Genomic DNA, 26,958 nt, shown 5'->3' on the forward strand with positions numbered 1-26,958 from the left:
CGCGGCGCTCTACGCCCAGGGCGCCCCCACGGGCGGGCACGGCGCCGGGTCTGCCCGGAGCCCGTGGCGTGGCCGGAGGGCTGCCCGGAGCGAGCCGAGGCGCCGCCGCCCGCTGGCGCTGGGAGGGCGCCGGGGAACAAGGAGCCTTTGAGAGCCGGCCGCCCTCCTCCACGGCCGCCCCGCCCCGGCCGGCGCACCCTCGGCCCCCTCCCTCGCCACAAAGCGCGCCTTGTGTCCCCCCACCCCCGCGCCCGCCTCCCAGCCCCAGGGAACTACGGCGGCGGCCGCAGCGGCGTCCAGGGAGCACGCCCCACCGGATACCCTCCCACCCGCGGCCAGGGACGGCGTTCCTCCCCACCCCCAAGAGTCACCTCGGTCCAGAAAACAGCGATTTTAATTTGAAAGCGATTTTATGTGAGTGAAAGACAGGGGAAGAGAACCCCGGAGAGAAGAGCCGCCGGGCAGAAGTCATGCAGCCCCAGCACCCCACCTCCGCAGGCCGGCCATCTCCCCTCAATCAGGCCCTGACACTCAGTGTCCCAGGCTCTGCGGGGTGAGCCCAGGGCTGCAGGGGGAGCTGAAACGGGAAAGGCCTGAGGACAACTCACCACCCCGGCCCTGCCCTCAGCCCAGGCCCCTTCCCCAAGACAGACATAAGAGCCGCAGAGAACCCAGAGCACCCCGGCCCCTGCCTTTCCCAGACACCACCTCCACCACTGGCATCTCTTAGTCAACCTGGGGAAGTACAGTACTTCTTTGAGTCTAACTGCAAGTCTCTGTCCTCGAGGAAATTAAAAATAGCAGATGGGTTCCCACCACCCCTTCACCACCACCACCTTTTTCAGTCTGACTGCTGGAGGTGGGGAAGTGTGAGACAGGACTCTGGCCAGGAGACAGTGACAGGGTCCCTTCCTTCCAGAGAAGCCCCCATCTGCCAGGCTGGGTTAGAGGAAGGCCTGTCAGAGCTTGCCTCCCATGTCCATCAGTTTGGGGGGCCTGCCCCCCAACGTCCATCTCTGCGGGAGTTCTCTTTCCATTCTTCGGATGGGGATGCCGAGTCAGGCAAAACGACAAGAAGCAAGGACCTGGGAGCAAGGCCAGGGCTTTGTGCTGGGGGAGGAGAGGCCACTCCAGGCTGGAGTTCTGAAAGCCCCCCAGACCATGGCAGAGCCAAACTCGGAGACTCGAGGCCGCCGCAGGGAGAGGCCCACCAGGTCTGGGTCCCTCTGACTTGGGACCTCAAGCAAACCCTTGCAGGGTTTAGGGACACCCCCTGGAGGCCTCAGTTCTGCCCTGTGCTCCTCCTTCCCATCAAGATTCTAGGAACACAGTCCCTCCCCACCCAGCCCGAAGGCCCAGAATCCCTCGCCGCTGTGCCCTCCCCCAGCATGAGGAACAGCACGTCTGTGAGTGGGCTCAGGCCAGTTGGTGGGGAGCCTCAAGCATCTCCATGAGGAAGGTGTCGATGGGGGTGTCGCCGATGAGCTTGAAGAAAAACAGATGCTCTAGACACTTAAGGCCTATGGACCTGAGAGCAGGAAGACGCAGCAGCAGCTTCGCAAACCTGAGGGCATGGGAGATGCTGAGTAAGAGCTGGGGCCACGCGGGCCCTGAACACGCCCCGGTGGCACCCCCACCCCAGTGCGGGCCCGGGGCCCCTCAGCGCTATCTCACCGGCCCTGTTGCTCAGGGTACTTCTGTTTGCAGTAGGTCTCCAGGGATGCATATACTTTCTCTCGCAGGACCTCAACCTCGCTGGGGTTGGAGAGGCCCTTGGCATCTGGGATGGCAGGAAGAGAGGAGGAAGAGGAAGGAGGACCAATCAAACCAGGACAAATGCGGAGACATGGCCCACACGAAGTTCCTTCTGGGCCCCACCTACACACCCTTCACCAAATGCCTGGCCAGGGAAGCGGGGCACAAAGGGTCTGGGGGATGGGACTGGAAAGGGGATGTTTTTCAACGAATGTGGGTTCCTCTTGGTCAGCTGGGAGATTTCTAGGTTGAGGGGGGCAGCTGGGTAACTGAGGAGTCTCCGAAGAAGAGGCGGCTGCAAGGCTGCCTGGGTCTTGAGGAACAGGGGCAGCCCTCCTCTTACCTGGATTGAACAGAATGATTGCCCGCAGGCAGCCAAGTTCTGTCTTGTCCATCCTCATGTCCCGCATTTTGGACACTAGCTCTGTCAGCACCCTGGAGAGGGACCTGCAGGTCACTCAAAGGTCACAGCTCAGCCAGCCTTGGACACGGACCAGCCTATAGCCCCGCCCCCTCGACCACCAGGCCAGCCCAGCTGAGGGCCACTGACCTATCAAAGATGGCTCCCACGCCTGCGGAATGGGCCGAGTTGCGATGCACGTGGAGACCTGTGGCGAGGAGGATGCCATCTCGGACATCGATGGATCGGTGAGAGAAGGAGGCGATGAGCAGCTCGTTCCACCCTGGGGGGGCGGGGGGGGGACGCCACAAGGGTCAGGGGCCAGGGACGAGGCCACGGGATGGAGAGCACATTGAGGGAAGGGGAGAAGAGGGGGTGAGGTCAACGAGACTGGCTCCCTGAAAATGCAAGGTAAGGTCTCTGGGGTCCCTGAAGGTCAGGAGGTCCAAGAGGGGTCCAAAGACAAGAGGTCTGAGGGGTCCATGGTCACTGACCTGCCCGTAGCAATATGACCTGGTCATCCAGAGGCAAGGAGGAAAAGTGGGGGATCCTCTTTGCCCACTCAACAAGTGTGAAGAGCTGTTTGTCAGCTGCCTGGCAGATGTTGGTCACAGGGTCATTTGGCTGCAGGGATGAGGGCTCAGAGTTACAGGTGGTTTGAAGCACACTGGGAAACCCCCCACCATAAACCCTTTGGACAGTTCCCTGGTGGCTCAGTTGATAAAGAATCCACCTGCAAAGCAGGAGACCCAGGTTCAGTGCCTGGGTGGGGAAGATCCTCTGGAGAAGGAAATGACAACCCACTCCAGTACTCTTGCTTGGAAAATCCCATGGACAGAGGAGCCCGGGGGGCTACAGTCCATGGGGTCGCAAAGTCGGACACAACTTAGCGACTAAACCAGCACCTTAGCTCTTCAAGCCCCTTCTGAACCCACTCCTGCTCTTCTGGCATTCAGGAAGACAACTGTTAATTTGGGACTTGCCTGTGGCTGTTTTGGGAGTGAGAACAGAGGATGCTACCATGCCCACCTCAGATGTGAGAGACCATGTCTGGGGGCACTTCCAGCCCCCGGCAGTGTGAAGTCGTGGTGAGGGGAAGGGACGGGAGCAGGAGACAGCACAGACCTAGCCCGCGGCCCCCCACCCCCAGCAGGAAGGAGCGCACTCACGCTGCTGCCGCTGCCCCCGGTCCCCCCGGGACCCTCCACGCCCTGGTCGCTCTTCTGCTCCACAGCAAGCTCTGCCTCCAGGATCCTGTCCACAGGCATCTCCTCGGGGGCTCCCCCAGCACCCTCCCCATCCCCGTCTTTGTCTTTCCCCCGCTGACGCTCCTCCTGTACAGCTAAGGGGGAGGGGGAAGGAGGAGAGAAAAATGGAGAGTCAGTAGCCAGCCGTGAGGAGATTCCAAAGTGTCCTTAGGGCCATATCGGGGTCTCCTGGCCTAACTCAGAAGATATTTATAGAAATTGGGGAAGTCACTTGAAACCACGGCATATTTGTGGCAGTCTAGACACAGGAGTTATGAAAGAACAGATGACTACTCCAAGAAGTAAAAGAGGTGGACAGAGAAATTAGCAGAAAACTAACATTTAAACAGAAGGCCTTCTACATACTAAAAAACATGCCAAGCGTGCTTTAACATTCATTCCAGTATTTATAACCACCCTGTGAGCTCTTGACCCCATTTTTAAAGATATTGATTTTGAGGCAGTTCATTAAAACAGTTTGTCCAAGTTCACACAATACATGGCACATCATACATGTAAACCTAAGTGTTCCTAACTGCAAATCTGGTGTTCTTCCGACTCAACCAAGTGGCAGGAGAAGGCGCACTGGGCCTGGGTCTTCAGGGACATGGATTCTGATCCCAGACCTGTCATTCTTTTGTTGCATGACCTTGGGAAAGCCAGGCTTCAAGCTCATCTTCTCTAAAATGAGGCAGGTGACCAACATAAACTCCCTAAAGCATCTCTCTCAGGATTTCAGAATCAGACTAAGATAAAACAGAGAGAAAAAAGAGGAAAGATGTTTTGGGAGTCTTTTAGTAAAGGCTGCAGTTTAAGAGAGCACAGTCCCAGAGTTTGGAGAAGCCAACACAGATACCACGGAGACAGAGGCCAGAGTGGAAGGCGGGTTCAAAGACAAGAAAAGCTAATCCGGTTAGAGAGGGGGAGCTAGAGAAACCATCCTGGAGAAGTAAAAGTGATCCTAGCACCAGCCTGGGGTGAGGGGGGTGGGTGGTGGTCAGAGGTTCAGGCCAGAGTGGCAGAACCATTAAGAAGGAAACTCAAGGGACCAGATCAGGGTACCAGGGAGGAGAGCGAATGTGCATGGGAGAGATGAATGAAACAGCGCCCTCTGGAGGAGAGAGAGGGGCCCCGCCTTCCAGAGAGGGCGGACCCGGAAGTGCTCCCTCCCCCTCCTCCCACAGGACACAAGGGGAGGCCTGGGGCAGGCCCTTACCCTCCCTCTTCATGCCAGTAGCCAGGCACTTCTGGTAGCGGCAGTACTGACAGCGGTTCCGCTGGCGCTTGTCCACCGTGCAGTCCTTGTTGTCCCGGCACGAGTAGGTCAGGTCCTTACGGATGGTGCGCTTGAAGAAGCCTTTGCAGCCCTCGCAGCTGTAAACCCCGTAGTGTTTGCCTGTGAGACGAGAGGAGGGACAGTGAGACTGCACGCACACCCTGGGCCACTAGGGCTCCTGTCCACCTCCTCCTGCCCACCCTACCCCCAGCAAACTTAGTGAACCAGGATGTGAGGGATGATACAGTTCCATTCTTCTCAGGGTTCAAAAACCCTAGCCCAGTCCCCTTCCCCCTCTGACCAACCCCCACCCCAAATCTAAGCTGGAGGTTCCTCAATTCTCATCACGCCTCTCCCAGTTCACTAGCTCAAACAAAACCTCACGAGCCCCTGGGAATCCCCCAGATGATGGTACGTGGTACACACACTCTCTTCCTTCCTGCTAGTCCTCTGAGCCCCATACCTGAGCTTCGGTCCCCGCAGATTGCACATAGCCGTTTGCCAGCCCCAGGGCCACCTGGAGGGGGTGGACAGTGCAGGCCCCGGACCCCTAAGACTGGTGGCTTCACATCTTCAGGGGGGCCAGACCCACCCCCAGGGAGCGACACTGTTGAGTTAATCTGGGATGGGGGAAATAGGGAAGTCACAGGGAGACTCATTGGGAAGGATAATCTCTCAGAGGGGACGGACATCATTCTCTACCACCTAGGCAGGGCCCTGCACTGCACGTTACAAAGAACACTACACTGCCGTGCCTGGGAAAGGCCACCCCTGGAGCACAACCCCGAAGAGATAAGACATAACGGTCCCCTGAAACTGTGCAACACAGCGGCCCCAAAGGGCTTTTATCTCAGAAGGGCAGATGGGACCAAAAAGGCAAAAAAATCACTGATAGACAAAACGGACATCAAGAATAGTAGGTTCTTTTGTAGTACTGGGGAGGAGGCGTGCACTGAAAGCTCAGTGGCACCTCAGGAAGGGCCAGGGGTTTCACAAGGACCACAAGCCTGCCAAGACTAGAAGTTCAGTGCACCAGGGAAGTTCATACAAGGATCTAGGGTCAGGAAGAAAACAAGGAAACGAAAGTGGAGAGGCAGTTAAGTGGTCACGACCTCTCACCTGGGGACTGCTGACAGGCCCGGAGAATCCTGGGGGAGCTGGAGGGGGCAGGCCGGGGGACCCCATGGAAGAGCTGATAACTGGGAAGGGGGAGCCCAGTGGTGGGGGTGGCATCGAGGGTGGTGGTGGAGCCCCAGAACCTCCAAGGGACGCAGCTGCTGAAGGGGGCAAGGGTGGTCCTGGAGGAGAAGGGGGAGCGGCCCCCTGGGGAAGGGGATTTGGGGAGGAACTGTCTGGGCTCCGGGAGTCTGGGGGGCGAGGGAGGGTACACACAGGCACAGACACACAGAGACAGGAGAGACAAAAAGAGAAAATGAGTCTTGGATCACCCAACGGGAGACTTCATTCTCTCTCTCTGATTTCCCCACCGCGCCCCCATCTCACCCCTTCCCAAGTCCAGACAGCCTACTGCCAAACAAGGGCTGAACCCCTAATCGTGGTGGGAGGAGGGGGCTGACAAACGAGAGGAGAGCTGACGGGAGGCAAGCTCCAAGTAGTGAATTTGGCCACCCCAGGCCGGACGCGTCTCGTGTGGGTGGGGCAGCACGTGGGGGGAACCCGCCAGCCTCTGCACTCCCAGCTCGCCGCCCGAACGTGCAGGGGAGAGACCCCGCCGAGGGCGCGGAACTCGCCTCCCAACGTCCAGGGTCCTCAGGCTCGAGGACTGGGGCCCTGCGCCGGGGACCGCGGGGGAGCCGGGCCTCCGGCGGCCGCCACTGGGAGAGCGGAAGCGCCCCCTGGCCGCCCCGCCCCGGGGGCAGGGCACTGCGGCCCCCGGGAGGAGGGGACGCGTGTTTACAAACAAGGGGGCGGGGGCGCCCGGGAGAGCGCCCGGGAGGGGGAAGGGGCCGCCGGCGTCGGGGTCTCGGCGCCCGGGCCCGTCTGCGGGCTCACTCACCCCGCCCGCTGTCGCCCATCCCGTCCCGTCCAGCCTCCCCCGGCTCCGGCTCCGGGGCCTGCTGTCCTCCGGCCGCCGCCGCCGCCGCCGCCGCCGCGGGATCCAGCCAGGGCCGCCGCCGCCGCCACCGGGACGCGACCCCACAATGCATTTCTTTTCGCACCCCCACCGGCCCACACTGCCCTGCGGCATGCCGCTGGGGGAGGAAGGGCGGGCGCGCAGCCCAAGACATGACTCCCGGCAGAGTGTAAGGACGCCGAGCGGCACCAGGGATTCCCGAGGACCGCTCGGGGGGACGAGCCGAGCACGAGGAAGCCCCAGAGAAAACGACTCTGGCTTCAACCAGGTCAAACTAAGCGCTTCGCCCGGCCCTGTACCAAAATGACAGCGCCAATGTGGCAGCCATCTTGGTATAGACGGGAAGTCTTCGCGCTAGTTCCCGCCCCCTCGTCCAGTTGGAAACGGAGGAGGCGGTCTTCTCCCGCCTGTTGCCAGTCTCGCCCGGCATCCCCTCAAATAACCTCCACGTCCGCGCATGCGCGCCAGGGCTGGCCCGCATCCCCGCAGCCCGGAGTGCGGCCATATTGGTAAAGGTACTGGGACCGAGGTAGAACGGGACTTCCCAGTTCTCGCGGGAGCTAGGGGCGGGACTGCCACGTCCGAGCAAACCGGGAGAGGAGAGGATCCCGGAGCCGGTGAGAATTCTCTGCTTTTCTCTACTGTCCTTTCCAGGCCCTTTTCCTCACCTTGCGGGTCATAGAGACGAGAGCCCAGAGAGTCCATAAAGTGGAGGATCAAAGCCTAGAGCGGAGCCCCGGGGGCCCTGTATCAGGGAAGGGGTTCGGGGATAAAGAGAGTCTCGGGAACAATGTGGGTGGGGACAGAACGGAATGGGGGAGCGGCCCATAGAAGTGGACGGTGGGCGCGGACGGAGTAAAGCGGACCCCGCATGGGTGTAGAAGTGAGGGCCAAGTGGAGTCACTCTCTCTGTCCCTCTGGTCAGCGTGATGGCCAGAGGCCTGGGGGCCCCCCGCTGGGTGGCCGTGGGACTGCTGACCTGGGCGGCCTTGGGGCTGCTAGTGGCCGGACACGGGGGTCATGGAGACCTGTACGAAGACCTGCACGAGGACTTCCACGGCCACAGCCACAGGCACTCACATGAGGATTTCCACCACGGACACAGCCATGCCCATGGCCACGGCCACACTCACGAGAGCATCTGGCATGGGCATACCCACGGTCACGACCACGGACATTTACACGAGGATTTGCACCATGGACATAGTCACGGCCACTCCCATGAGAGCCTCCACCACCGAGGACACGGACATGACCATGAGCACAGCCATGGAGGCTCTGGGGAGTCTGGGGCTCCAGGCGTCAAGCAGGACCTGGACACTGTCACTCTCTGGGCCTATGTGAGTCCCCTGGGGATGGGGCAGAGGGAGGCTAATGCTGTATTGTTGGGAAACCCCACACCTCTTAACCCCTGACTCTCCCTCACCAGGCACTGGGGGCCACGGTGCTGATCTCTGCAGCTCCATTTTTTGTCCTCTTTCTTATTCCTGTGGAGTCAAATTCCCCTCGCCACCGCTCTCTGCTCCAGATCTTGCTGAGTTTTGCTTCTGGTGGGCTCTTGGGAGATGCTTTCCTGCACCTCATCCCTCATGCTTTGGGTAAGTGATCTTTCGCTTCTACCTTAAATCTTAATGAATTTTAGTCTTTGGGCAAGACTGTTCTTTCCCCTTTGTGACCCCTGACCTTCCATTGTACCTGCAAATACACACCCCTTGCTTGGTTCCCTCACCTGGCCTTTTCTCCCTTTTCTTCCAGAACCTCATTCTCACCACCCTCCAGAGCAGCCAGGACATGGACATTCCCACAGTGGTGAGGAAGGGGCGGGTAGGGACATGGGTTGGGGTGCTGGAGAAGGTCTCTCTCTCCTGTTCTTCTCCTATGCTTGGGGAGGAAGAGTTTGGCATCCACGTCTCCCTTAATGTCTCAATGCATCTATTCCCAGGCCAGGGCCCCATTCTCTCTGTGGGACTGTGGGTCCTCAGTGGAATTGTCGCCTTTCTTGTGGTGGAGAAATTTGTGAGACATGTAAAAGGAGGACATGGACACAGTCACGGACATGGACATGCTCATGGTCACACACATGGAAGTCATGAACATGGAAGACAGGGTGAGCCCAGGAACAGTCTTTCTGAAAGCCATATTGCCTACCTTTGGATCTCCTCATTTTAAGGTTCTGAAGTGGGAGACTACCCTCGTGAGGATACATTGGCAGATCTTTGTTCTCCGCTTACACCAATTCCTTTCTTCACGTACAGAGCGTTCTTCGAAGGAGAAACAGAGCTCAGAGGAAGAAGAAAAGGAGGCAGGGGCGTTGAGGAAGAGGAGAGGGGGGAGTACAAGGCCCAAAGATGGGCCAGTGAGACCTCAGAATGCTGAAGAGGAGAAAGCAGGGTCAGGTGAGAGCCAGGGTTCCATAGGCTTGGGCAAGAGACATAGTTGTGGATTGCTGGAAATAGTGCTGTGGGTGATGGCAGGTGTCTGGGAAATACTGGAGCTGGATATGAAGTGGTTTCTTGGGGAGATGTGATAATGGCTGATCATGGCTGGGACTAGGGGTGATGAATGCCTCTAACTGTTTCATCTTCCTTTTCTCCTGTAAAAGACCTGCGTGTATCAGGGTACCTGAACTTGGCTGCAGACCTGGCACACAACTTCACAGATGGTCTAGCCATTGGTGCTTCATTTCGAGGGGGCCGGGGGCTGGGGATCCTGACCACAATGACTGTTCTGCTCCATGAGGTGCCCCATGAAGTCGGAGACTTTGCCATCTTGGTCCAGTCTGGCTGCAGCAAAAAGCAGGTTGGTGATGGCGTACACCAAACATGGTTGCCTCAAGCCCTTTACCCTCTCTCACCTAGCCCCAACCCAGACTGCCACTCATGAGTTCCAAAGAAATTGTACTACAGGCATACTTTGTTTTATTGTGTTTCTGTATTGCACTTAGCAGATCCTGCATTTTTTACAGATTTGTAGCAACCCTCTGTTGAGCAAGCCTTTTGATACCTTTCTTCCAACACTGTTTGTTTACTTCACATCTGTGTCACAGTTTGGTAGTTCTTGCAACATTTCAAGCATTTTCATTATTGTTTGTTACGTTGATCTGTGATCTTTGATGTTGCTGCTGCTGCCGCTGCTAAGTCACTTCACTCGTGTCAGACTCTGTGCGACCCCATAGATGGCAGCCCACCAGGCTCCCCCGTCCTTGGGATTCTCCAGGCAAGAATACTGGAGTGGGTTGCCATCTCCTTCTCCAGTGCATGAAAGTGAAAAGTGAAAGCAAAAAGTGAAAATGAAGTCGCTCAGTCGTGTCCGACTCTTTGCGACCCCATGGACTGCAGCCCATCAGGCTCCTCCGTCCATGGGATTTCCAGGCAAGAGTACTGGAGTGGGGTGCCATTGCCTTGTTCCAACTTGCTGAAGGCTTAGGTGATGGAGAAGGCAATGGCACCCCACTCCAGTACTCTTGCCTGGAAAATCCCATGGACGGAGGAGCCTGGTGGGCTGCAGTCCATGGGGTGGCTAAGAGTCAGACACGACTGAGCGACTTCACTTTCATTTTTCACTTTCATGCATTGGAGAAGGAAATGGCAGCCCACTCCAGTGTTCTTGCCTGGAGAATCCCAGGGACGGGGGAGCCTGGTGGGCTGCCGTCTGTGGGGTCGCACAGAGTCAGACACGACTGAAGCGACTTAGCAGCAGCAGCAGCCTTTTTTAATCAGTAGAGTATTTTTTAATTAGCTCTTACATTGTAGGTATAATGCTATGCACACTTACAGGATAGTACAAATATATGCACTGGGAAACTAAAAAATTCATGTGACTTGCTTTATTGTGATGGTCTCACAGTATCTCTGAGGTATGCCTGTATTGGCGACAGTGGATTCTCTAGTAGTGAAAAGAAGTTACGTTTGTCTTGCAGTTCAGTAGTTCTTGAACTGTGATGCAGAAACCATTTGAATAGTATAAGGGTCTTTCACACCGTGCCCCCTACCCTGACCTGTTGAGTCAGAAGGTCTGTGGAAAAGGAACTCTTTGTTATAAGATCTTTCAGAAAGTGTCTATTCTAGCCCCCCCCTTTTTGCTTTACTCTTTAGTTTCCAAGGACATGCACCCAATTCATGTACACCTAGACCATTCCAGCCATGTCTAAACCACTGATAACCTTTAGACGTTGATGAGTGCCTCTCTCTCTTTTCTGCCCACCAGGCGATGCGTCTGCAACTACTGACGGCAGTAGGGGCACTGGCAGGCACAGCCTGTGCCCTTCTAACTGAAGGAGGGGCAGTGGGCAGTGAAGTTGCAGGTGGCGCAGGTCCTGGCTGGATTCTGCCATTCACTGCTGGTGGCTTTATCTATGTAGCAACGGTGTCGGTGTTGCCTGAGCTGTTGAGGGAGGCATCACCATTGCAGTCACTTCTGGAGGTGCTGGGGCTGCTGGGGGGAGTTGTCATGATGGTGTTGATTGCCCACCTCGAGTGAGAGAGGGGGTAAACCAGCCGCAAACCTCTAGCCTCTAAGCCCTCCAGGTCAGGGGTCTGTGGAAGCTGGGGGTCCTGGCCTGGGACATCTACCAAAGGAGAGAGTTGTATCCTAGGGAAATGGTGACTTTGGCTTGAGGGCTGTCAAGATCTGGCATACAGGGGCTGCAGGGGTGAGGATGACGCCCAGAGGGACCATAGTGTTGGGCACGTGCTGACCATGTTGTTGGGTTTGAGGACTAAAGCCAGAAGGCTGAGAGAGGAGTCATGGCAGCCTGCCCCACGTCCCCCACCCCACCTGTTCACAGAGGACCAAGCTGCCACACACAGGCTTCTCCAGGGCCCACCTCCCTCTCTCCCGCCTGTTGGTGGAGGCTCCAGGGAAGACCAGAGCCCTCGACAAAGGGAGTAGCAGAAGTCGGGGATAAACGTCAATCGTGTGACCTGATTTGGGAGTGATTGGGGGGTGGGGCGGGGACGGCTAGTTGCTAATCTCACGGCCTAATTTTTTTTTGTTTCTATTCTTTTATATTACTTTGAATAGAGGAGTGGTGGGGACCGGAAATAAAGCCCTCGGACCTTTCGTTCCACGCGCAGTCTTTGTCTTTTTCGGGGGGTTGGGGGCTCCCTTCCCTCGGCTCCCCGGGTCCCCCAAGCCGCGGCGCCTGGCCACGCCCCCGCGGCGGGGTCCGGCCCCGCCCGTGGCCGCCGGCGGGGATTCGATTGGCTCGGCTTCGCGCTAGCCGCGCCCCCTCTGCGCTCGGAGTGGCCCAGCGTGGAGCCCCGCCTGGCCGCCGGCCGTCATGGCGTCTCCGCTCCGATTGCGCTCCGCGCTGGCCCTGGTTACAGGTGAGGGGCTCCTCTACCGGGCGGGTTGGGGCGCCACAGTGACGTCGGGGGCTCGCCGTCCGGCCGCGCAGTCGCCCTGATCTCCGGCCCGGGTCTTACTACCTCTGCGCCCCACTGACCTCTGACCCCGCGCCCGCTTGTCCTCTCCCGTCCCAGGTGCGGGCGGCGGCATTGGCCGCGCCATCAGCGTGCGCCTCGCCGCTGAGGGGGCCGCCGTAGCCGCTTGCGACCTGGACGGGGCAGCAGCGCGGGAGACGGTGCAGCTGCTGGGAGGGCCGGGGACCGAGGAGGGGGCGCCCCGCGGAGCCCACGCCGCCTTCCAGGCTGATGTGTCTGAGGCAGGGGCCGCTAGGCGCCTGCTGGAGCAAGTGCAGGTGAAAGCAAGACGCCCTCGCCCTTTTAAAGCCCTATAGCGTTGCCTCCACGGCCCTCGGCTCTACACGGTTTCTCGGTGTGTAACCCCCGACCCCCTCCTCCACAGGCCTGCTTTTCTCGCCCGCCGTCTGTCGTTGTGTCCTGTGCGGGCATCACCAGAGATGAATTTCTACTCCACATGTCTGAGGACAACTGGGACAAAGTCATAGCTGTCAACCTCAAGGTGGTGGTGACCTCTGAACCGGTGACTTCTGGGTCCTCTAGCCTGGGGAAAGAGTTGGAGGACCGTCACCCCAACTGATCCTTCCTGCCTTGTGACTTTCCCTCTCCACCACCAGGGCATCTTTCTAGTCACTCAGGCTGCAGCCCAAGCCCTCGTGTCCAGCGGCTGTCCTGGCTCCATCATCAACATCAGTAGCATCATAGGCAAGGTCAGGCTGAGCTGGGAGGAGGTGAGCCAGTCAAGTGGGCACAGAGAGGAGAGCCCCTCCTTGTGACCCCTGACTCATCCCACATCTCCGGCGCACCCATAGGTGGGGAACATGGGACAGACAAACTATGCAGCATCCAAGGCTGGAGTGATTGGGCTGACCCAGTCTGCAGCCCGGGAACTTGGACGGTTGGTCAGACGCCTGGGGGCATGTGAAAAGTCAGAGGAAGGGGTCAGTGTTCAGTCCTTTCTGGAGTCAGCAGACACTCTCCTTTCCACAGACACGGGATCCGCTGTAACAGTGTCCTCCCAGGATTCATTAGAACACCCATGACCCAGAAAGTGCCACAGAAAGTGCTGGACAAGGTAGGAGACTGTGGGTGGAGGGCAGAACCATTCAGAGGCCAGCCTCTCTGGGCTTCAGAGAGAGGATGCTGGGCCCAGTGCAAGGCAAACAGCAGATAGTCAACAACTGCACAGGGAATGAAGATCGCCCCCCGTCCCCCCCAAAAATCACACCTTTTCCTACAGAAAACCCACAAAAGAAACTTTCACTCACATATGAGTGTTTCCTTACAGGTTACTGGAATGATCCCAATGGCACATATGGGGAACCCTGAGGGTGAGCACTGAATGAAGATACCAAAGTCTGTGGTATCTGAGGGGGGGGTCTCACCAAGATTGGTAGTGGGGGGTTAGGGAGGATTCTGGTGGGAGGTGACAGCTACTTTGGGTCTGTGAGTGAGGATTCTGCCCACTCCCCTCCACTCCCATAGATGTGGCAGATGTCGTCGCATTCTTGGCATCTGAAGACAGTGGATACATCACAGGGGCATCAGTGGAAGTCACTGGTATGAGGCCATCGTGGGGAGAAAGAGGGCAGAGAAGTCGAACCCAGACGATAGGAGAAAGCTAACGAGAGGAGTCTGGCGCCACCGAGGGAAGGGAAGGGCAGGGCAGGAGTTCCCAGAGGCCAGGGACAGAAGTGGGCGCCTCCCCTGCTGCCGGCTTGTCTCCACCTACACATCTGTCCAAATGTTTCTGCCCCTCCCAGGAGGTCTTTTCATGTAACTGCCTCAAGGACCCTGGACTCTGCTCACCACCCCCACTGCTCTGCTGGCCTCCTGCTGATGAGGACTCGGAGTTCCCAGGCTACAAAAGGGGTGGCTGTGTATGGCTCAGGAATGCTGAATATGGGAGGCAGGGGTGCTTGTGACCCTAATAAATTCCAAAACCTCTTCCCTGCCACCTCCGGTTCTTCTTGTGTCCAAGTCCTCAGACCCTTCCCCACCTCCCCCTCCTTTCCCTTTTGCGAAGGATTGTTCCCTTTCACTGCCTGGTCTCCCAGGGCAACCCCCGCCGCCGGGTGTGAGAGGCGAGAGTGTGTGTCCCTGTGTGTGCGTGACACTCTGGGTCTTTTGGAGGGAGGGGTCTCTGCCCCACCCCTGCCACTGATCCTGTAGCCCTAGTCCCTTCCCCCAATTCCCTGGGTCCTTACAGTCCCCAAGGGTGATTTGTTCACGGTCCCATCCTGGTGTCCAGTCTAGCCTTGAGAGGGGGTCTTGGAACAGGTGGCCCTCCCCCACCCCTCTCCTTTCTCTGAGTTCCCCCTCCCCTTTCTCTCCACCTTACAATAGCTGCAGCCGGCCAGGGGTCGGATGGGGGGATTAGGGGAGGGGGCCAGGATTAGGGGAGTGGGCCAGCCGATGAAAGGGGCTGGAGGAGAGCAGAAGGAAGGGAGGGGGCTGGGAGGAGGAGGAGGAAGGGGAGGGGGTCCGCGCTAATCGACTCTGGAGCCCACATAAGGACTGGCCACGGACTGAAGGAGAGGACAGGGAAGTAGGGGGAACCGGGGGAGGGGGTGAGGGGACCCACTGCGGCCTTGCCCCAGACACAGGCCACCCCCTGGCAGTTGCAGCCCAAGTCCTGGAACCCCAGTTCAGGCTGGAGGAGACGGGACGCCCATCACGATCTTTTCCCCCCACCCCGCCCCCCGTACCCCTCTCATCCCCTGCCCTCAATGGGGACCGGTCTGCCCCTACCTCTTCTCTTCCTTCCCCGACCCTTCCTTTACTGCGAAGTCCTGGAGGAGGCTTATGCCCGCTTCCCACTCCAGACATTCGGCCCCTGGCGGGCCCCCCGCCCCCGCCACGACACGCGCACACCCGGTCCCCGAGAGGGGCCCCACCTCGTGCGGGTGCGTGTGTGTCCCTGCTTCCGCGTGGTGCCTCCATCCCCCTGTACCTCCCGGGCGCCTCCCTCCCCCGCCCCGGGCCGCGGCTCCTGATTGTCCAAACGCAATTCTCGAGTCTCTAGCTCTGGCCGAGAGTTGAGTCTGGACGTCCCGAGCCGTCGCCCCCAAACCTCGAGGGGGAGAGCGGGTCGGAGGGTGTAGGGAGAGCCAAGGCGGAGGGCGGCGCAGGTCCCCCGGGTGGGGAGGGGATCCTGGGCAAGTCGGGACTCGGCAGTGTTCACGGGGCCGGAGGACGGCAGCGGCAGAGACTCCTCTGCGGCTTTCCCCGCCTCCGCCCGGGGATCCCGGGCTGGGACTGCGGAGAAGCCGTGCGGGGGAAGCGGGCACGCAGGCCCCCAGAGCCGCCGGGGGGAGGCGGCCCCTCTCCCCACGCCCGCCGTCCCCTCCCAGGGGTTCAGCGACACCAGGCCCAGCCCTGCGGAGCGGAGGCCTCCACGGGGGCTTCGGGGAGGGGACGGCCCCAGCCCGGGGACAGGAGCGCGGTCCCCGCGCGGCGCGGGCCCCGGGGGCGGGGAACCGGCGTCCACGGCGCTGCCACCCGCGCGCGCCTCCGGGTGACGTCCCCGCCGCCGGGCGGGGGGGCGCGGGCGGGCGGAAGTGACGCAGGGCCCAGCGCCCGGACCATGGCGGCGGCGGTGGCGGGGGACCGGCGTCCACGGCGCTGCCACCCGCGCGCGCCTCCGGGTGACGTCCCCGCCGCCGGGGGGGGCGCGGGCGGGCGGAAGTGACGCAGGGCCCAGCGCCCGGGCCATGGCGGCGGCGGCGGCGGCGGCGCCAGCTGCTGTCTGAGTGGCGGCTGGGGACCGGACGGCCTCGGCCGGGGAGCCCGGCCCCGGGAGCGGCGCTGCGGCAGCTGGGGCGCCGACGGCGGGACCTGGGTGAGGGGCCGCGCGGGGGCGCGGTGCGGGGAGCCCTCGAGGGCGGGGTCCGCGCGAGGGCCGGGCCCCCTGACACCCTTCCCCCATCCGCCAGCCCACCTCTCCGGCGCGGCGGCAGGGCAGCCCTGGTGCGGTCACCATGACGACGCCGGCGAACGCCCAGAACGCCAGCAAAACGTGGGAACTGAGCCTGTATGAGCTCCACCGGACCCCGCAGGTGACAGGGGTTCTCCAACTGCAACTTACTGCCTTTCACTAGACCGCTCCATCCGCAGACCCCCTTCTCACAGCCTCTTTCCCACTTTTGGCCCCTTTCTGCCCAGCTTCTCACTCCCTGCCCTGCTTTGGAATCACTTTTCACATTTAGCTCGTTTAATCCTCAAAACTGACGTGCCAGAGAGGTAGAGCCAAGTATTATTGTCTTCGCTTGAAAGATAGTAAACAGGCTGAAATTAACTTACCTAGTCTTCAGTTCCGCATAAGTCAGTGCATTTACTACTCCCCTTGGGAGTTCATTGAAAATGGAATTCTGGGCCGGATCTCACACACACACCGCCCCCCCTCCCCTCGCCACTAACAGTAATGGGATGGGACCCCAGACTCTGCGTTTGTAGCATGCACCATAGGGGATTCTGATATAGGCAGTACCAGGACCGAACTGGAAGAGATTCTGTTGACTTAAGTCTTTCCTAGAAGGAAAATCTGTGCCGTGCCCATCTCCAGGCCTATCGCCAAACCTCAGATGATCCTATTTCAAAGCATCTACTCTTAGGATTTCTCTCTTCCTCAAATAGCCAAATGGGATACCCAGATTCTGCCATCTCACTGTATTTCTCAAGACAACAGTTTCATGAACCAGTTGTTTCTAAGATCCTTTTTACCTCTTTACACCACCACCTTTCCACTCATTGCCGTCTCCAGGAAGCCATCATGGATGGCACCGAGATTGCGGTTTCCCCCCGGTCACTGCACTCAGAGCTCATGTGCCCCATCTGCCTGGACATGCTGAAGAATACCATGACAACCAAGGAGTGCCTCCACCGGTTCTGCTCTGACTGCATCGTCACGGCACTGCGTAGCGGGTAACAGGAGGGACGTGTTTGAGGTTGGGGGCAGAGGGAGAGAGTGGGGCCTCTGTCCCCTGTGACTAAAGGCTCAGGGCCGCCTTTCTCCCACCCCAGGAATAAGGAGTGCCCTACCTGCCGAAAGAAGCTGGTATCCAAGCGGTCTCTGCGGCCAGACCCCAACTTCGATGCTCTGATCTCTAAGATCTACCCCAGCCGGGAGGAGTATGAGGCCCACCAAGACCGGGTGCTCATCCGCCTCAGCCGCCTGCACAACCAGCAGGCGCTGAGCTCCAGCATCGAGGAGGGGCTGCGCATGCAGGCCATGCACAGGTTTGGGGGCCACAGGGAGGTGGACGCGGGGCGATGGGACGGAGCCACGGGTCAGACACCTGGGGGTCTCTGCTTCTAGGCCTCAGCATCGTGAGCGCCGACCACCATCTAACTGTCATGCCTGGAGGTCGTGGATGTGAACCATAGCTTTTTCGTTGGCAACTAGCACTACTATCGTTTTTTTCTTAATACTTACTTATTTGGCTGCAGAGGGTCTTAGTGATAGCATGTGGAATCTAGTTCCTTGACTAGGGATCAGCCCAGGTCCTCTGCAGTGGGAGTGCCGAGTCTTAGCCGCTGGACCACCAGAGAAGTCCCTGGCACTGTTCTTAATTCCTCACCTTCTAACTTTCTAGAAGTTAGAGCAGTAGAGTGATTTTTCAGCATAAGCTTTGGGTTCACACTGCCGGGAATTAAATCACCTCCTAGGGCAGCATCACTCAGTCTTTAATGTGTATTTGAATTACCTGAGAGTTTTGTTTAAAATGTAAATTCTAATTCGGTAGGTCAGGAGTTGGGCCTGGATTCTGTTTCTCCAAGCCTGTGCTCCTGGGCCTCGAACCACACTTTGAGCGGCAAAGGGACTATGATCTCAGACTAATTATTTAACCTCTCTAAGCCTCAGTTTCGTCAGCCATTAAAAAAATGGTATAACTATCTGTGTCTGTAGGATTTGTATAATTTGGGGCAATCAGTGCAAACACTTGGCAACGTGCTTGGCACATAATTAGTATGGAATAAATATTAGGGATCATCGTTAAGATTGCCCTGGTTTCTTAACTCTCTGAAGTTTAAAGTCTAAAGCCCTTATCCTTGGTGCTTTCTAATTTCGACCACTTGCTCCCACAGGGCCCAGCGTGTGAGGCGGCCGATGCCCGGCTCAGATCAGACCACTACGATGAGTGGGGGCGAAGGAGAGCCCGGGGAGGGAGAGGGGGATGGAGAGGACGTGAGCTCAGACTCGGCCCCGGACTCTGCCCCAGGCCCTGCTCCCAAGCGACCCCGTGGAGGGGGTGCAGGGGGCAGCAGTGTAGGGACAGGGGGGGGTGGCACTGGTGGGGTGGGTGGGGGCGCCGGCTCTGAAGACTCGGGTGACCGGGGAGGAACCCTGGGAGGGGGGACCCTGGGCCCCCCAAGCCCTCCCGGGGCTCCCAGCCCCCCAGAGCCAGGCGGAGAAATCGAGCTCGTGTTCCGGCCGCACCCCCTGCTCGTGGAGAAGGGAGAATACTGCCAGACTAGGTGAGAGCCTCGTCCTCCCCAGACCACTGAGAGACCAAGGGTCATGGTCTCCATCACGAGTGGGCCTCGCCCAGACCCAGAAAGAGTCCCCAGCCCAGAGGCCCTGTGCGCATCTCCCACTTTGCTGCTCCATTTGAGGCGTCTGTGCCCTCAGTCTGCCCCCTTTCCTACCGCAGGTATGTGAAGACCACTGGGAATGCCACAGTGGACCATCTCTCCAAGTACTTGGCCCTGCGCATTGCTCTCGAGCGGAGGCAGCAGCAAGAGGCGGGGGAACCGGGAGGGCCTGGAGGGGGCACCTCTGACCCCACCGCGGGACCTGACGGGGGCGGTGGGGAGGGTGGGGGTGCCGGAGGAGCCGACGGCCCTGAGGAGCCTGCCTTGCCCAGTCTGGAGGGCGTCAGCGAAAAGCAGTACACCATCTACATCGCTCCCGGGGGCGGGGCGTTCACGGTGAGCGCCCCTGAGTGTCGGGGGGCGGGGAGGGGGGCGGGGTGCGCAGCCGCAGACCCGACCCCCTCACCCATCTGCCCTCTTCTCTGCATCCCTGTCTCCTTTCTGTGTCCCTCCTTCCCCATCATCCGGGTCCTCGCTTTACCCCGTTTATTGTTTCTTTGTCTTTCCTCTCCCTTTGGTCCTTTTCGTCTCATCTCACTTTTCTGCTCCCCCTTCCGCCGCCTCTGTAGACACTGAATGGCTCACTGACCCTGGAGCTGGTAAATGAGAAGTTCTGGAAGGTGTCCCGACCACTGGAGCTCTGCTACGCCCCTACCAAGGATCCAAAGTGACCCCACAAGGGACGGCCAGAGAATGGGGGCCAGGGGGTGTCCCAGAGTCCTGGCCCACCCCTTGCCTGGCTTCTTTGTCCCCCAGAGCCCCCCAGCCTGACCAGCCAGCAAGACGACACAAACAGGACAAGTGGCTTTTATACAAAGTATCTATATCAGATTCTTCTATATTGTACAGAGTGGGGCTTGGCCCCCGTCTGCTGCCTTTTCTATTGCCCTCAACCTCCCGTCCACAAGATGCTGGGGAGAGTGAAAAGCCCTCCCCTCTGTGCCCTCCTACCAACAACAACAAATTTGCTTTTTTTCCTCTTTGAAACCTGCGGTTCTGTGTCTCTTTATCAGGGGTGTACTAGAAGGAGATGGAAACAACGATTGGGGAGAGAACCCTAGAAATCATGTAGTCTTGGAAATGGGGAGGAGATGTCAAAGGCTATTCATGGTGTGTAGGGCCCATTTTCCTGAATCTTCAAATCAGCAAATACGTAGGAAAATAGAAACAATCTGTGAAGCTGGAAGAGTGGAGAGGTGTGAAGTCAGTTCCCAAGCTTGCCCCTGTGACCTGAATGCCCAGGCTGGGATCAGGGGTGTCAGTACCACAGGAAAAGTAACTTAAGAGAGGAAGGTATGTCTGTAGACATGGCGGGCCTTGATGTTTGGAAGGGGGATGATTCCTTGACCCTGCCAGAGAAGCTGGTTCTAAATCTGGAGAGAAAATGTGCGGAGGTGGGGAGGGCTGCGACCCCGCCTCCCTACCCAGGATTGTAGTTCCACACCGTCTCAGAGGTGGCTGAGAGCAGCGGGCTGGGGGTGTTCGGTGAAGCGCTCGCTGCCCGCTCACCTCGAGAGCGGGGCTGCATCTGGGCAGTGTGGCGCCGGGCTGCGGAGGGGTCCCTCTCCAGGAGGGACCAAAGCTGCCCCCGGCCGCGCTTCGGCCTCTCTGACCCTCACACTTCCTGTTTCTGTCGCCATATGCGCCCCCAGCTCCTGCGGCTGGCTCAGCCTCGGCCCTCCTAGCGGAGGGGTCAGCCTGGGGGTCTGACCTGCTGACCCAAAGGGCACCCCACTGCACGCTTAGCATTTCTCGCTGGCGTCCTCTCGTGCCCACCACCCTCTGTGCGGCGGACACGGGGAGTCCTCTGCAGCCCTGGTGGCCGGGCGCCCACCCCTGAAACCGCTCACCCTGCAGAAATGGACAACACCGGCTTCCTCCTCCCGGGAGGAGCCCCGTCTCCCCTTTCCTGGAGCCTCCATCCTGGCTGCCTTTCTCTCCTACTTCAGGCATCCTGGGGGGAGACGCCCCCGGGATGTGAAGGCGACAGGAAGGTAGGCATCTCTCCCGGGGTTTCGAAGGAGAGAAACCGATGGGGAGGAGTCGAGGGAGTACCGAGTTGGGAGCCGAAGAAGAAGAATCTGGAATGAAGCCGGCTTGTTTTTGCTTCCAGGGGCTGCGTGCAGCGACCGCCCCCCCGCCCCCCCAGCCAGCCCGCCCGCCAGCCTGCTCCCCGCCCTCTTGCTTCGCCCTGGAGCTGCAGCGGCCGCCCGGTCCCTTCCCTCCTCGGGCCCCAGGCCCCACCGCCCCACCCTCGCCCTCTGCCTCTCCCGCTCCGCTCACCCGCCCTGCCCTCCTCCGCCCCCGAGCCGCTCAACTTCACAGGCCTGCCTTCTCTGTGATGACTCCATGTGAGTGCCGGGCAGAGCTGTCGCCCCAGGGACATCTTCCTTGCCCACAACAAAGAAAAAGTGACTCCCAGCCCTGATCCCACGCCTCTCTTCCCCAGTGTGGGTGGAAGAGGGTGCAGGAGGTGCCAGTTCTGTCCCTTCCACCCCCTGGGTTAGTGCCCCAAGTCCTTCGGCCTCTGCCAGTTTGACCCGCACCTGTGGGTGAGGCGGAGTGAGCACCAAGTATACAAAAGGAAGCTTGACTTTCGTTAAACGAGAAGATACAAAGGAAAGGAGGCGAATAACAGATTGTGGTGCAGATCCCTGACGGCTGCTTACAAACCATGCAACCTTGCTTCAGAAAGGGCCTTGTGAGGCGGGACCCGCATGTGTACAAGGCGGGACCCTCCTTGTCCAGTCTGATGTGCACGGGGTGTGTGTTGGGGGATGCAGAACCCCTGTGGTAGATTGCTCTGGTCCTTAGAGGATGAATGACAAGTGGTCCCTGCAGGAGGGGTCCCAGACGTGGTGCAGAGTGATTAAGAAGAGCTGGAAACTTCAGGGTGGTTAAGGAGAGCTTCACAGAGAAGGTGCCTCCAGGGAGGGGACCTGGGGGGAACGGAGGAGCGAGGGGAGCCTCTCTCTCCCCTCTTCTTCCTCTCATTTTATCGTTTCCAGGCTTCTTGGTCCCCAGACCATAGCAGATTATGTATCTACGTGCAGAAGCTGAGCCCCCGAGCCCAGGGCTGCAGGAGACCCCTGCCCAGCTGAGGCCTAACCCTGAGGCCTCTGTTGTTGCCTGGCTGCCGCCCAAACCCTGGCAAACTCCTCACAGGAACCCGGGGCTCCTCGGGACAAGGCAGGAGTCACTGAGGCCCTCGGCCACCCACTTGGCGGGGGGCGGGGCTCAGCCTGCCTGTACCACCTCTGTCCCTCTGCCCACCCCCACAAGCAGCTGCTCTCACCTTCACCCCCCTCCTGGGGGCCCAGGCAGAGGAGGAGGAGGCAGGACAGACACCCGGCCCCCCATCTGCTGTCACCCCCCAGCTAACCCTGCCCCACCACGAGGCCCTGTCCAGCCTGGCCTGCGGACCTCCTCTTCGCTTGCCCCAGCCCTCCCAGCACTGCCTGGCGCATGTGAGTGAGCGGCCCTTTCCCTGCCCCTCCCACAGGAGACAGGCCCTACCGCTCGCTCGGCCTCCACGGCTGTGGCTTCGCTCCAAATACCCTTCTGCCTTGGCGACCATCCACGCCCAGTGGGAGGGACAGAGGAGGGCCCTGGGGACAGACCCCCCCAACAGAGTGAGAGCGACTGCCTCCTCATGGGGGGCATGATGCAGCACGCTCCCCACTGCACCCCATTCTGGCCAGAGCCGCCACATCAGGCAACTGACTTGGAACTGCAGCGGCCCGGTCCACCTCACTTCTAGTTCACAATCTAATCCCCTGGGAAAAGTTTTTCTTAGGAAGGAATCTGTACTTTCAATCTCTTGTTCTCCATCTGAGAAGTTTAACCAGGCTGCCTGGGACCTGCTGTCATCTCGGATGGATTCGATTCCCTGTGATTTTTTTTGAAAGCATAACTTTATAGAGACAACTGAATCCCCAGAGATCTCCATGACAACACCCACCATCAAAATCCTTGTCGCCAAAAAAATCCCAACCAGCCCCATCACTCCCCTCAGAGGCTGCTGGGTGCTTCTTGCCCCCAGAGCTAAAGCTCCACCCAGCACCCCATCGGACGAGGCCATCTTCCTGTGCCCTCTCCTGGCCCCACAGGCCATGTCAGGGTTTTTTCTATGAGCTTCACCACACTTCTTGCTAAGAATAAAGCCCAGACAAAGGCTGCTCTTTCCAGCAGCACCGGGGGCTCAGGCACATATCCAGGGAGGCAGCAGGGAAATGGAGGAGATGGAGACCAGAGGAGGAAGGAGCCAAGGGAGGTTGGAGGACAAAGTGGGAGGTTCTGGATGTGGAAAAAGTAGAACAGGGCTGTGTAGAAGACAGGCAAGAGACCCCTGGCCAACGCAAGCACTTCCTGGCGTTTGTACTTCTTCCACAAGACTACTCGCTTACTGTCTTGTTCATGTGCTAGGAAACTGGTTTTGAACAAGAATCAGCAGGGAGTCCCAGGAGCATCCCTCAAGATGGGCACCCTTGGGCCCAGCCTAGCCCTGCGAAGGGCACCATCATCACTTTTTTTTTTTTTTTTTAAGATTTATTTATTTATGTTTGGCTGCGCTGGGTCTTCGTTGCTGCGCTTGGGTTTTCTCTAGTTGCGGCGATCTAGGGCTACTCCAGCGGCAGTGCACACTGAGCTGACTTCTCGTTTCCAGGCACAGGCTCTAGGCTCCAGGGCGTCAGTAGCTGTGGCTTCAGTAGTCGAGGCTCTAAAGCACTGGATCAGTAGTTGTGGCACATGGGCTTAGTTACTCCGAGGCATGTGGGATCTTCTTGGACCAGGGATTGAACCTGTGTCCCCTGAATTAGCAGGTGGACTCTTAACCACTCGACCACCCGGGAAGCTGTGTCATCACTGACCCTTGTAAAAGTTTCTGCTGGGGGAGTTACCCCTTGGGCAGCACCTTCAATAAATGTATTCTTACTGTTCATGTTCTAGGATAAGGTAGACCTTCATTCTTGTATTAACTTCCTCTTTACAAAGAATACTCTTTAGAACTTGGCAGATTTCTCCCAGTGATGTATCAGAGAAGCTGGTTATTGCCACACATAAGAAGGGATTACAGCTTCCTGGTGGTCTAGTGGCTAGGATTCTGCGCTTTCACCGCCATGGCCCGGGTTCGATTCCTGGTCAGGGAAAACTTTCTTGGAGAAGGAAATGGCAACCCACTCCAGTACTTTTGCCTGGAAAATCCCATGGACGGAGGAGCCTGGTATGCTACAGTCTATGGGGTCACAAAGAGTCAGACACGACTGAGCGACTTCACATCACTTCAAGAAGAGATTAAAAAACCTTAGCAGTGAAAGGATCACTTGAGAGGCTGCTGGTCAGTTTCACCATTTCAGGAATTATGTGTTGAGTCCACCACATGTCACAACCTGGGTACCACAGACAGGTGTGTGATGTGGCCCCTGCCTTCAAAGAATTTGATCTCAGGGGTTCATACTGTCTCAGTATTGAATCTAGGATCAAGTCCTATCGGGGGTAGCCATTATAATATCTCTCAAGTCTGTTCACTCTTCTCCATCCCTCCACCTCCCTGATCCATCCGCCACCTGGACAGTCTGGCTCTTCTTTGAATCACGGAGATCGCTGGAGAGGCTGGGAAAGGCCTTCAATAAACAAGCAGAGGGCTGTGTGAGACAGACCTTTCTGAAATGCAAATCTGATGGTTTGGGGCACCTTGCTGAAGCACAGTCAATGGTTTTCCACTGACCTTAGGTTAAAGACCCAAGTCGTTAACCTGGCCGCTAAGGCTCTGGGAGGTCTGCCCCGCTGGCCTCCGCTCAACCCGCCTTCACTCAGCGCTTCACTGCCGCGTCCTCCTTTCTCCCGCTGCCTGGACCCTCTGCCTGAAAGTCTCCTTCCATTTCTCTTCTAAGTTAGCTCCTGTTCATTCTTAAGTCTCCGCTCCTTTACCTTTACCATAACCTCAGGGAAGGTACCCAGACCCTCCTTTCGGGTTAAATTCCCCTCTTCAGAGCGCCCAAGCCGAGGCGCGCTCCTCCTCCAAGGCGCTGGGCGAGGTCGCAGGTCTACATTTTGGGGGGATTATTTGACTGGAGTCTGGCTCCCCTGGAACGTAAGCTCCCTGAGGGCAGGAGCCGTGACTGCGCCTGCTCCTTCTCAGCATTCCTGGGACCCGGAACTGGACACTGTGAATACTGAGTTGAAATGCCGGTTGGAAGGGTGCATGCACGCCTGAATCTGGGGCAGGGGCTTGCGTATTTCAGGATCTTAGAATGGACTGAGGCAGTGATTGTCCAGCAGCTGCAGCCCAGAAGTCTCATTTCCCCAACACCGTTCCTTCCTGCATGTTTCCTGGCATCATCCATCTCCACCCTAGGGTCCCCGTTCCAGCCTTCTCCACCTTGCCCGTGAGATCCCTTCCTCCTTTAACTTAAAAAAAAATAATAATAATAATTATTGGAATATGATTGCTTTAGCGTTGTGTTAGTTTCTGCTGTGCAACAAAGTGAATCAGCTGTGTTTGTGTGTGTGTATGCTTACTCAGTCGTAGCCGCTCTGCAATCCCATGGGCTGTATGTATACATATATCCACGCCCTCTTCAGCCTCTCTCCCACCCCACCACCGCTTTGACTTTCTAATGCTCCTTCCTGGTTTTGCCTGGTTGGCTTCAGTATAATGTGGCAACAGGAGAGGATTCAGAACCAGAAATCTGGATTCAATAACTGGGTAAAAGTATTAGTGATGTGACCTTCAGCTGACTTTTAAACCACTTTGAACCCTAGCTTTCTTATCTGTAAAATGGGAACATCAGAATCAAGCAAGATGGAGAAACTGGAAAATCTGAAAGCACCATCACCTAGAAATACTAGATTAAAAGTAAAAAAAAAAAAAAAATTAAATGTATGACTGAGTTCTCAAAGGGAAAGTAAAATCCTTGGTCCAAAAACAAAGAGGAAACTCAAAACCAGTGAGCTGCCTGTAGCTACAGTTCCAAGGAGGGGGCAGGGAAGGAACTGGTTCTGTTAACTAAGGGCTGTTCATCAGCCCCCCAGGGACAGATGAGATCTTGATCCTGAAGAGGTAGGCAAATTAGATAAAAGGCAGCCAAAGTTGACCCAAGAAGAAATAGAAAGCCTAACAGATCTATAAATCCTAATAAATTGAATGGGAAATTTTATGTATGCGTACACACACACACACACACACTACCCAAATGGTTTGTGTAAGTATTATTCTGCTAACTCTTGAAGGAACTGTGTATTTATTTACATAGACTGTCTTAGATAATGGAAAAAGAGGACCAACTGAACTTATAGGAGTGAAAATCCTATAAAATAAATAAAATATTGCTAAATAAAATATTAGCACACCGAGTCCAGCGGAGTTTATGCAAGTACATGTATATATGCATGTGTGTCTATGTGACTAAGCAGTGTTTATTCCAGGAGTACAAGGATGGTCTGCTTAAAAATCTGTTAATGATATTTACAATATTGACTTATTAAAAGGAAAAAATATGGTTATCTCAATAGGTACAGAGAATGCACAGGAAAATGTTTAATACTATTGATTTTAAAAACAAATCTAGCTAACTAGGAATAGAAAATAACTTCCAACATTAATACACAGATCCTAGTTTTTACTGTTCTTACTCAACTTGTGCTGGCGAGATGCGGGGTCTGAACTGACACAATAAAAAAAAAAAGAAAGCCATCACTGTACACAGATGATTGCCTATTTACAAAGAAAACTTATGAGAACCCTCAAACAAAAACTAGCACATGGCTTTCTGGAGGCAAGATTAATAGTCAAACACCAATATGCCTATACAACAGCAATAAACAGAAGATTGTGTTTTAAGAAAATATCATTAGTAATAGCAATAAAATTTATGATACTTAGGAATAAATATAACAAGATATGTGCATGATCTTTATGAACAAAATTATAAAACTCTTTTGGAGAACATGAAAATAAGACCCCCCAGAAAAGAAAAGTACACCATGCTCATGAAGAGGAAACTTCAATATAAAATTGATCATTTTCCTCAGGTCTGTAAATCTAGTACAGTTCTATTTGTACTAGATAGATATTTTATTTAACAAGCTGTTCTTAAAATTTTTGTAGAAGGGTAAATGGCCAAAAAAGAGTCAAAACAAGTTTGAAGTGGAAGAATACTTGAGTG

The 26,958-nt window shown here is 57.1% G+C and overlaps 4 protein-coding genes across 11 annotated transcripts; 3 read left to right on the forward strand and 1 right to left on the reverse strand.

Moving 5' to 3' along the window:
• Nucleotides 1-376: 376 nt before the first annotated feature.
• On the reverse strand, nucleotides 377-7,144 carry RXRB (retinoid X receptor beta). 3 transcript variants are annotated; one of them, XM_086371108.1, is made up of 10 exons: nucleotides 6,696-7,144; nucleotides 5,798-6,045; nucleotides 5,142-5,298; nucleotides 4,619-4,798; nucleotides 3,325-3,497; nucleotides 2,650-2,779; nucleotides 2,306-2,438; nucleotides 2,099-2,190; nucleotides 1,675-1,780; nucleotides 377-1,564 (listed from the first exon to the last, which is right to left on the reverse strand). In XM_086371108.1, exons 1-10 carry the CDS (start codon nucleotides 6,925-6,927, stop codon nucleotides 1,417-1,419), a joined length of 1,599 nt encoding a protein of 532 aa, XP_086227234.1. In that variant the 5' UTR covers nucleotides 6,928-7,144; the 3' UTR covers nucleotides 377-1,416. The 3 variants fall into 3 exon arrangements, with proteins under 3 accessions (XP_086227234.1, XP_086227233.1, XP_086227235.1); XM_086371107.1 differs by having other exon boundaries at nucleotides 2,099-2,202; nucleotides 6,696-7,124; XM_086371109.1 differs by lacking the exon at nucleotides 6,696-7,144 and adding an exon at nucleotides 6,430-6,573 and having other exon boundaries at nucleotides 2,099-2,202.
• A 197-nt stretch (nucleotides 7,145-7,341) lies between these two features.
• On the forward strand, nucleotides 7,342-11,841 carry SLC39A7 (solute carrier family 39 member 7). 2 transcript variants are annotated; one of them, XR_015152965.1, is made up of 8 exons: nucleotides 7,342-7,390; nucleotides 7,699-8,113; nucleotides 8,203-8,371; nucleotides 8,529-8,582; nucleotides 8,716-8,880; nucleotides 9,029-9,169; nucleotides 9,376-9,922; nucleotides 10,441-11,841. XR_015152965.1 is itself a non-coding variant. In XM_086371110.1 (8 exons), exons 2-8 carry the CDS (start codon nucleotides 7,703-7,705, stop codon nucleotides 11,250-11,252), a joined length of 1,410 nt encoding a protein of 469 aa, XP_086227236.1. In that variant the 5' UTR covers nucleotides 7,342-7,390; nucleotides 7,699-7,702; the 3' UTR covers nucleotides 11,253-11,841. The 2 variants fall into 2 exon arrangements, 1 of the variants encoding a protein (XP_086227236.1); XM_086371110.1 differs by having other exon boundaries at nucleotides 9,376-9,572; nucleotides 10,980-11,841.
• A 200-nt stretch (nucleotides 11,842-12,041) lies between these two features.
• Nucleotides 12,042-14,153, forward strand: HSD17B8 (hydroxysteroid 17-beta dehydrogenase 8). 5 transcript variants are annotated; one of them, XM_086371112.1, is made up of 9 exons: nucleotides 12,042-12,100; nucleotides 12,257-12,474; nucleotides 12,582-12,698; nucleotides 12,814-12,927; nucleotides 13,009-13,094; nucleotides 13,187-13,271; nucleotides 13,485-13,527; nucleotides 13,682-13,756; nucleotides 13,960-14,153. In XM_086371112.1, exons 1-9 carry the CDS (start codon nucleotides 12,055-12,057, stop codon nucleotides 13,974-13,976), a joined length of 801 nt encoding a protein of 266 aa, XP_086227238.1. In that variant the 5' UTR covers nucleotides 12,042-12,054; the 3' UTR covers nucleotides 13,977-14,153. The 5 variants fall into 5 exon arrangements, 3 of the variants coding, with proteins under 3 accessions (XP_086227238.1, XP_086227239.1, XP_086227240.1); XM_086371113.1 differs by having other exon boundaries at nucleotides 12,814-12,906; XR_015152966.1 differs by lacking the exon at nucleotides 13,009-13,094.
• Nucleotides 14,154-15,875: 1,722 nt separating this feature from the next.
• On the forward strand, nucleotides 15,876-19,777 carry RING1 (ring finger protein 1). Its single transcript, XM_086371111.1, has 7 exons — nucleotides 15,876-16,037; nucleotides 16,132-16,254; nucleotides 16,959-17,119; nucleotides 17,219-17,434; nucleotides 18,284-18,673; nucleotides 18,850-19,126; nucleotides 19,360-19,777. Exons 2-7 carry the CDS (start codon nucleotides 16,177-16,179, stop codon nucleotides 19,459-19,461), a joined length of 1,224 nt encoding a protein of 407 aa, XP_086227237.1. The 5' UTR covers nucleotides 15,876-16,037; nucleotides 16,132-16,176; the 3' UTR covers nucleotides 19,462-19,777.
• Nucleotides 19,778-26,958: the final 7,181 nt, after the last annotated feature.

The sequence above is a fragment of the Bos grunniens genome, chromosome 23 (genome assembly GCF_055505025.1).
Source record: "Bos grunniens cultivar Pamir isolate PY7600 chromosome 23, Bosgru_T2T1.0, whole genome shotgun sequence".
NCBI classification, from domain to species: Eukaryota; Metazoa; Chordata; class Mammalia; order Artiodactyla; family Bovidae; genus Bos; species Bos grunniens.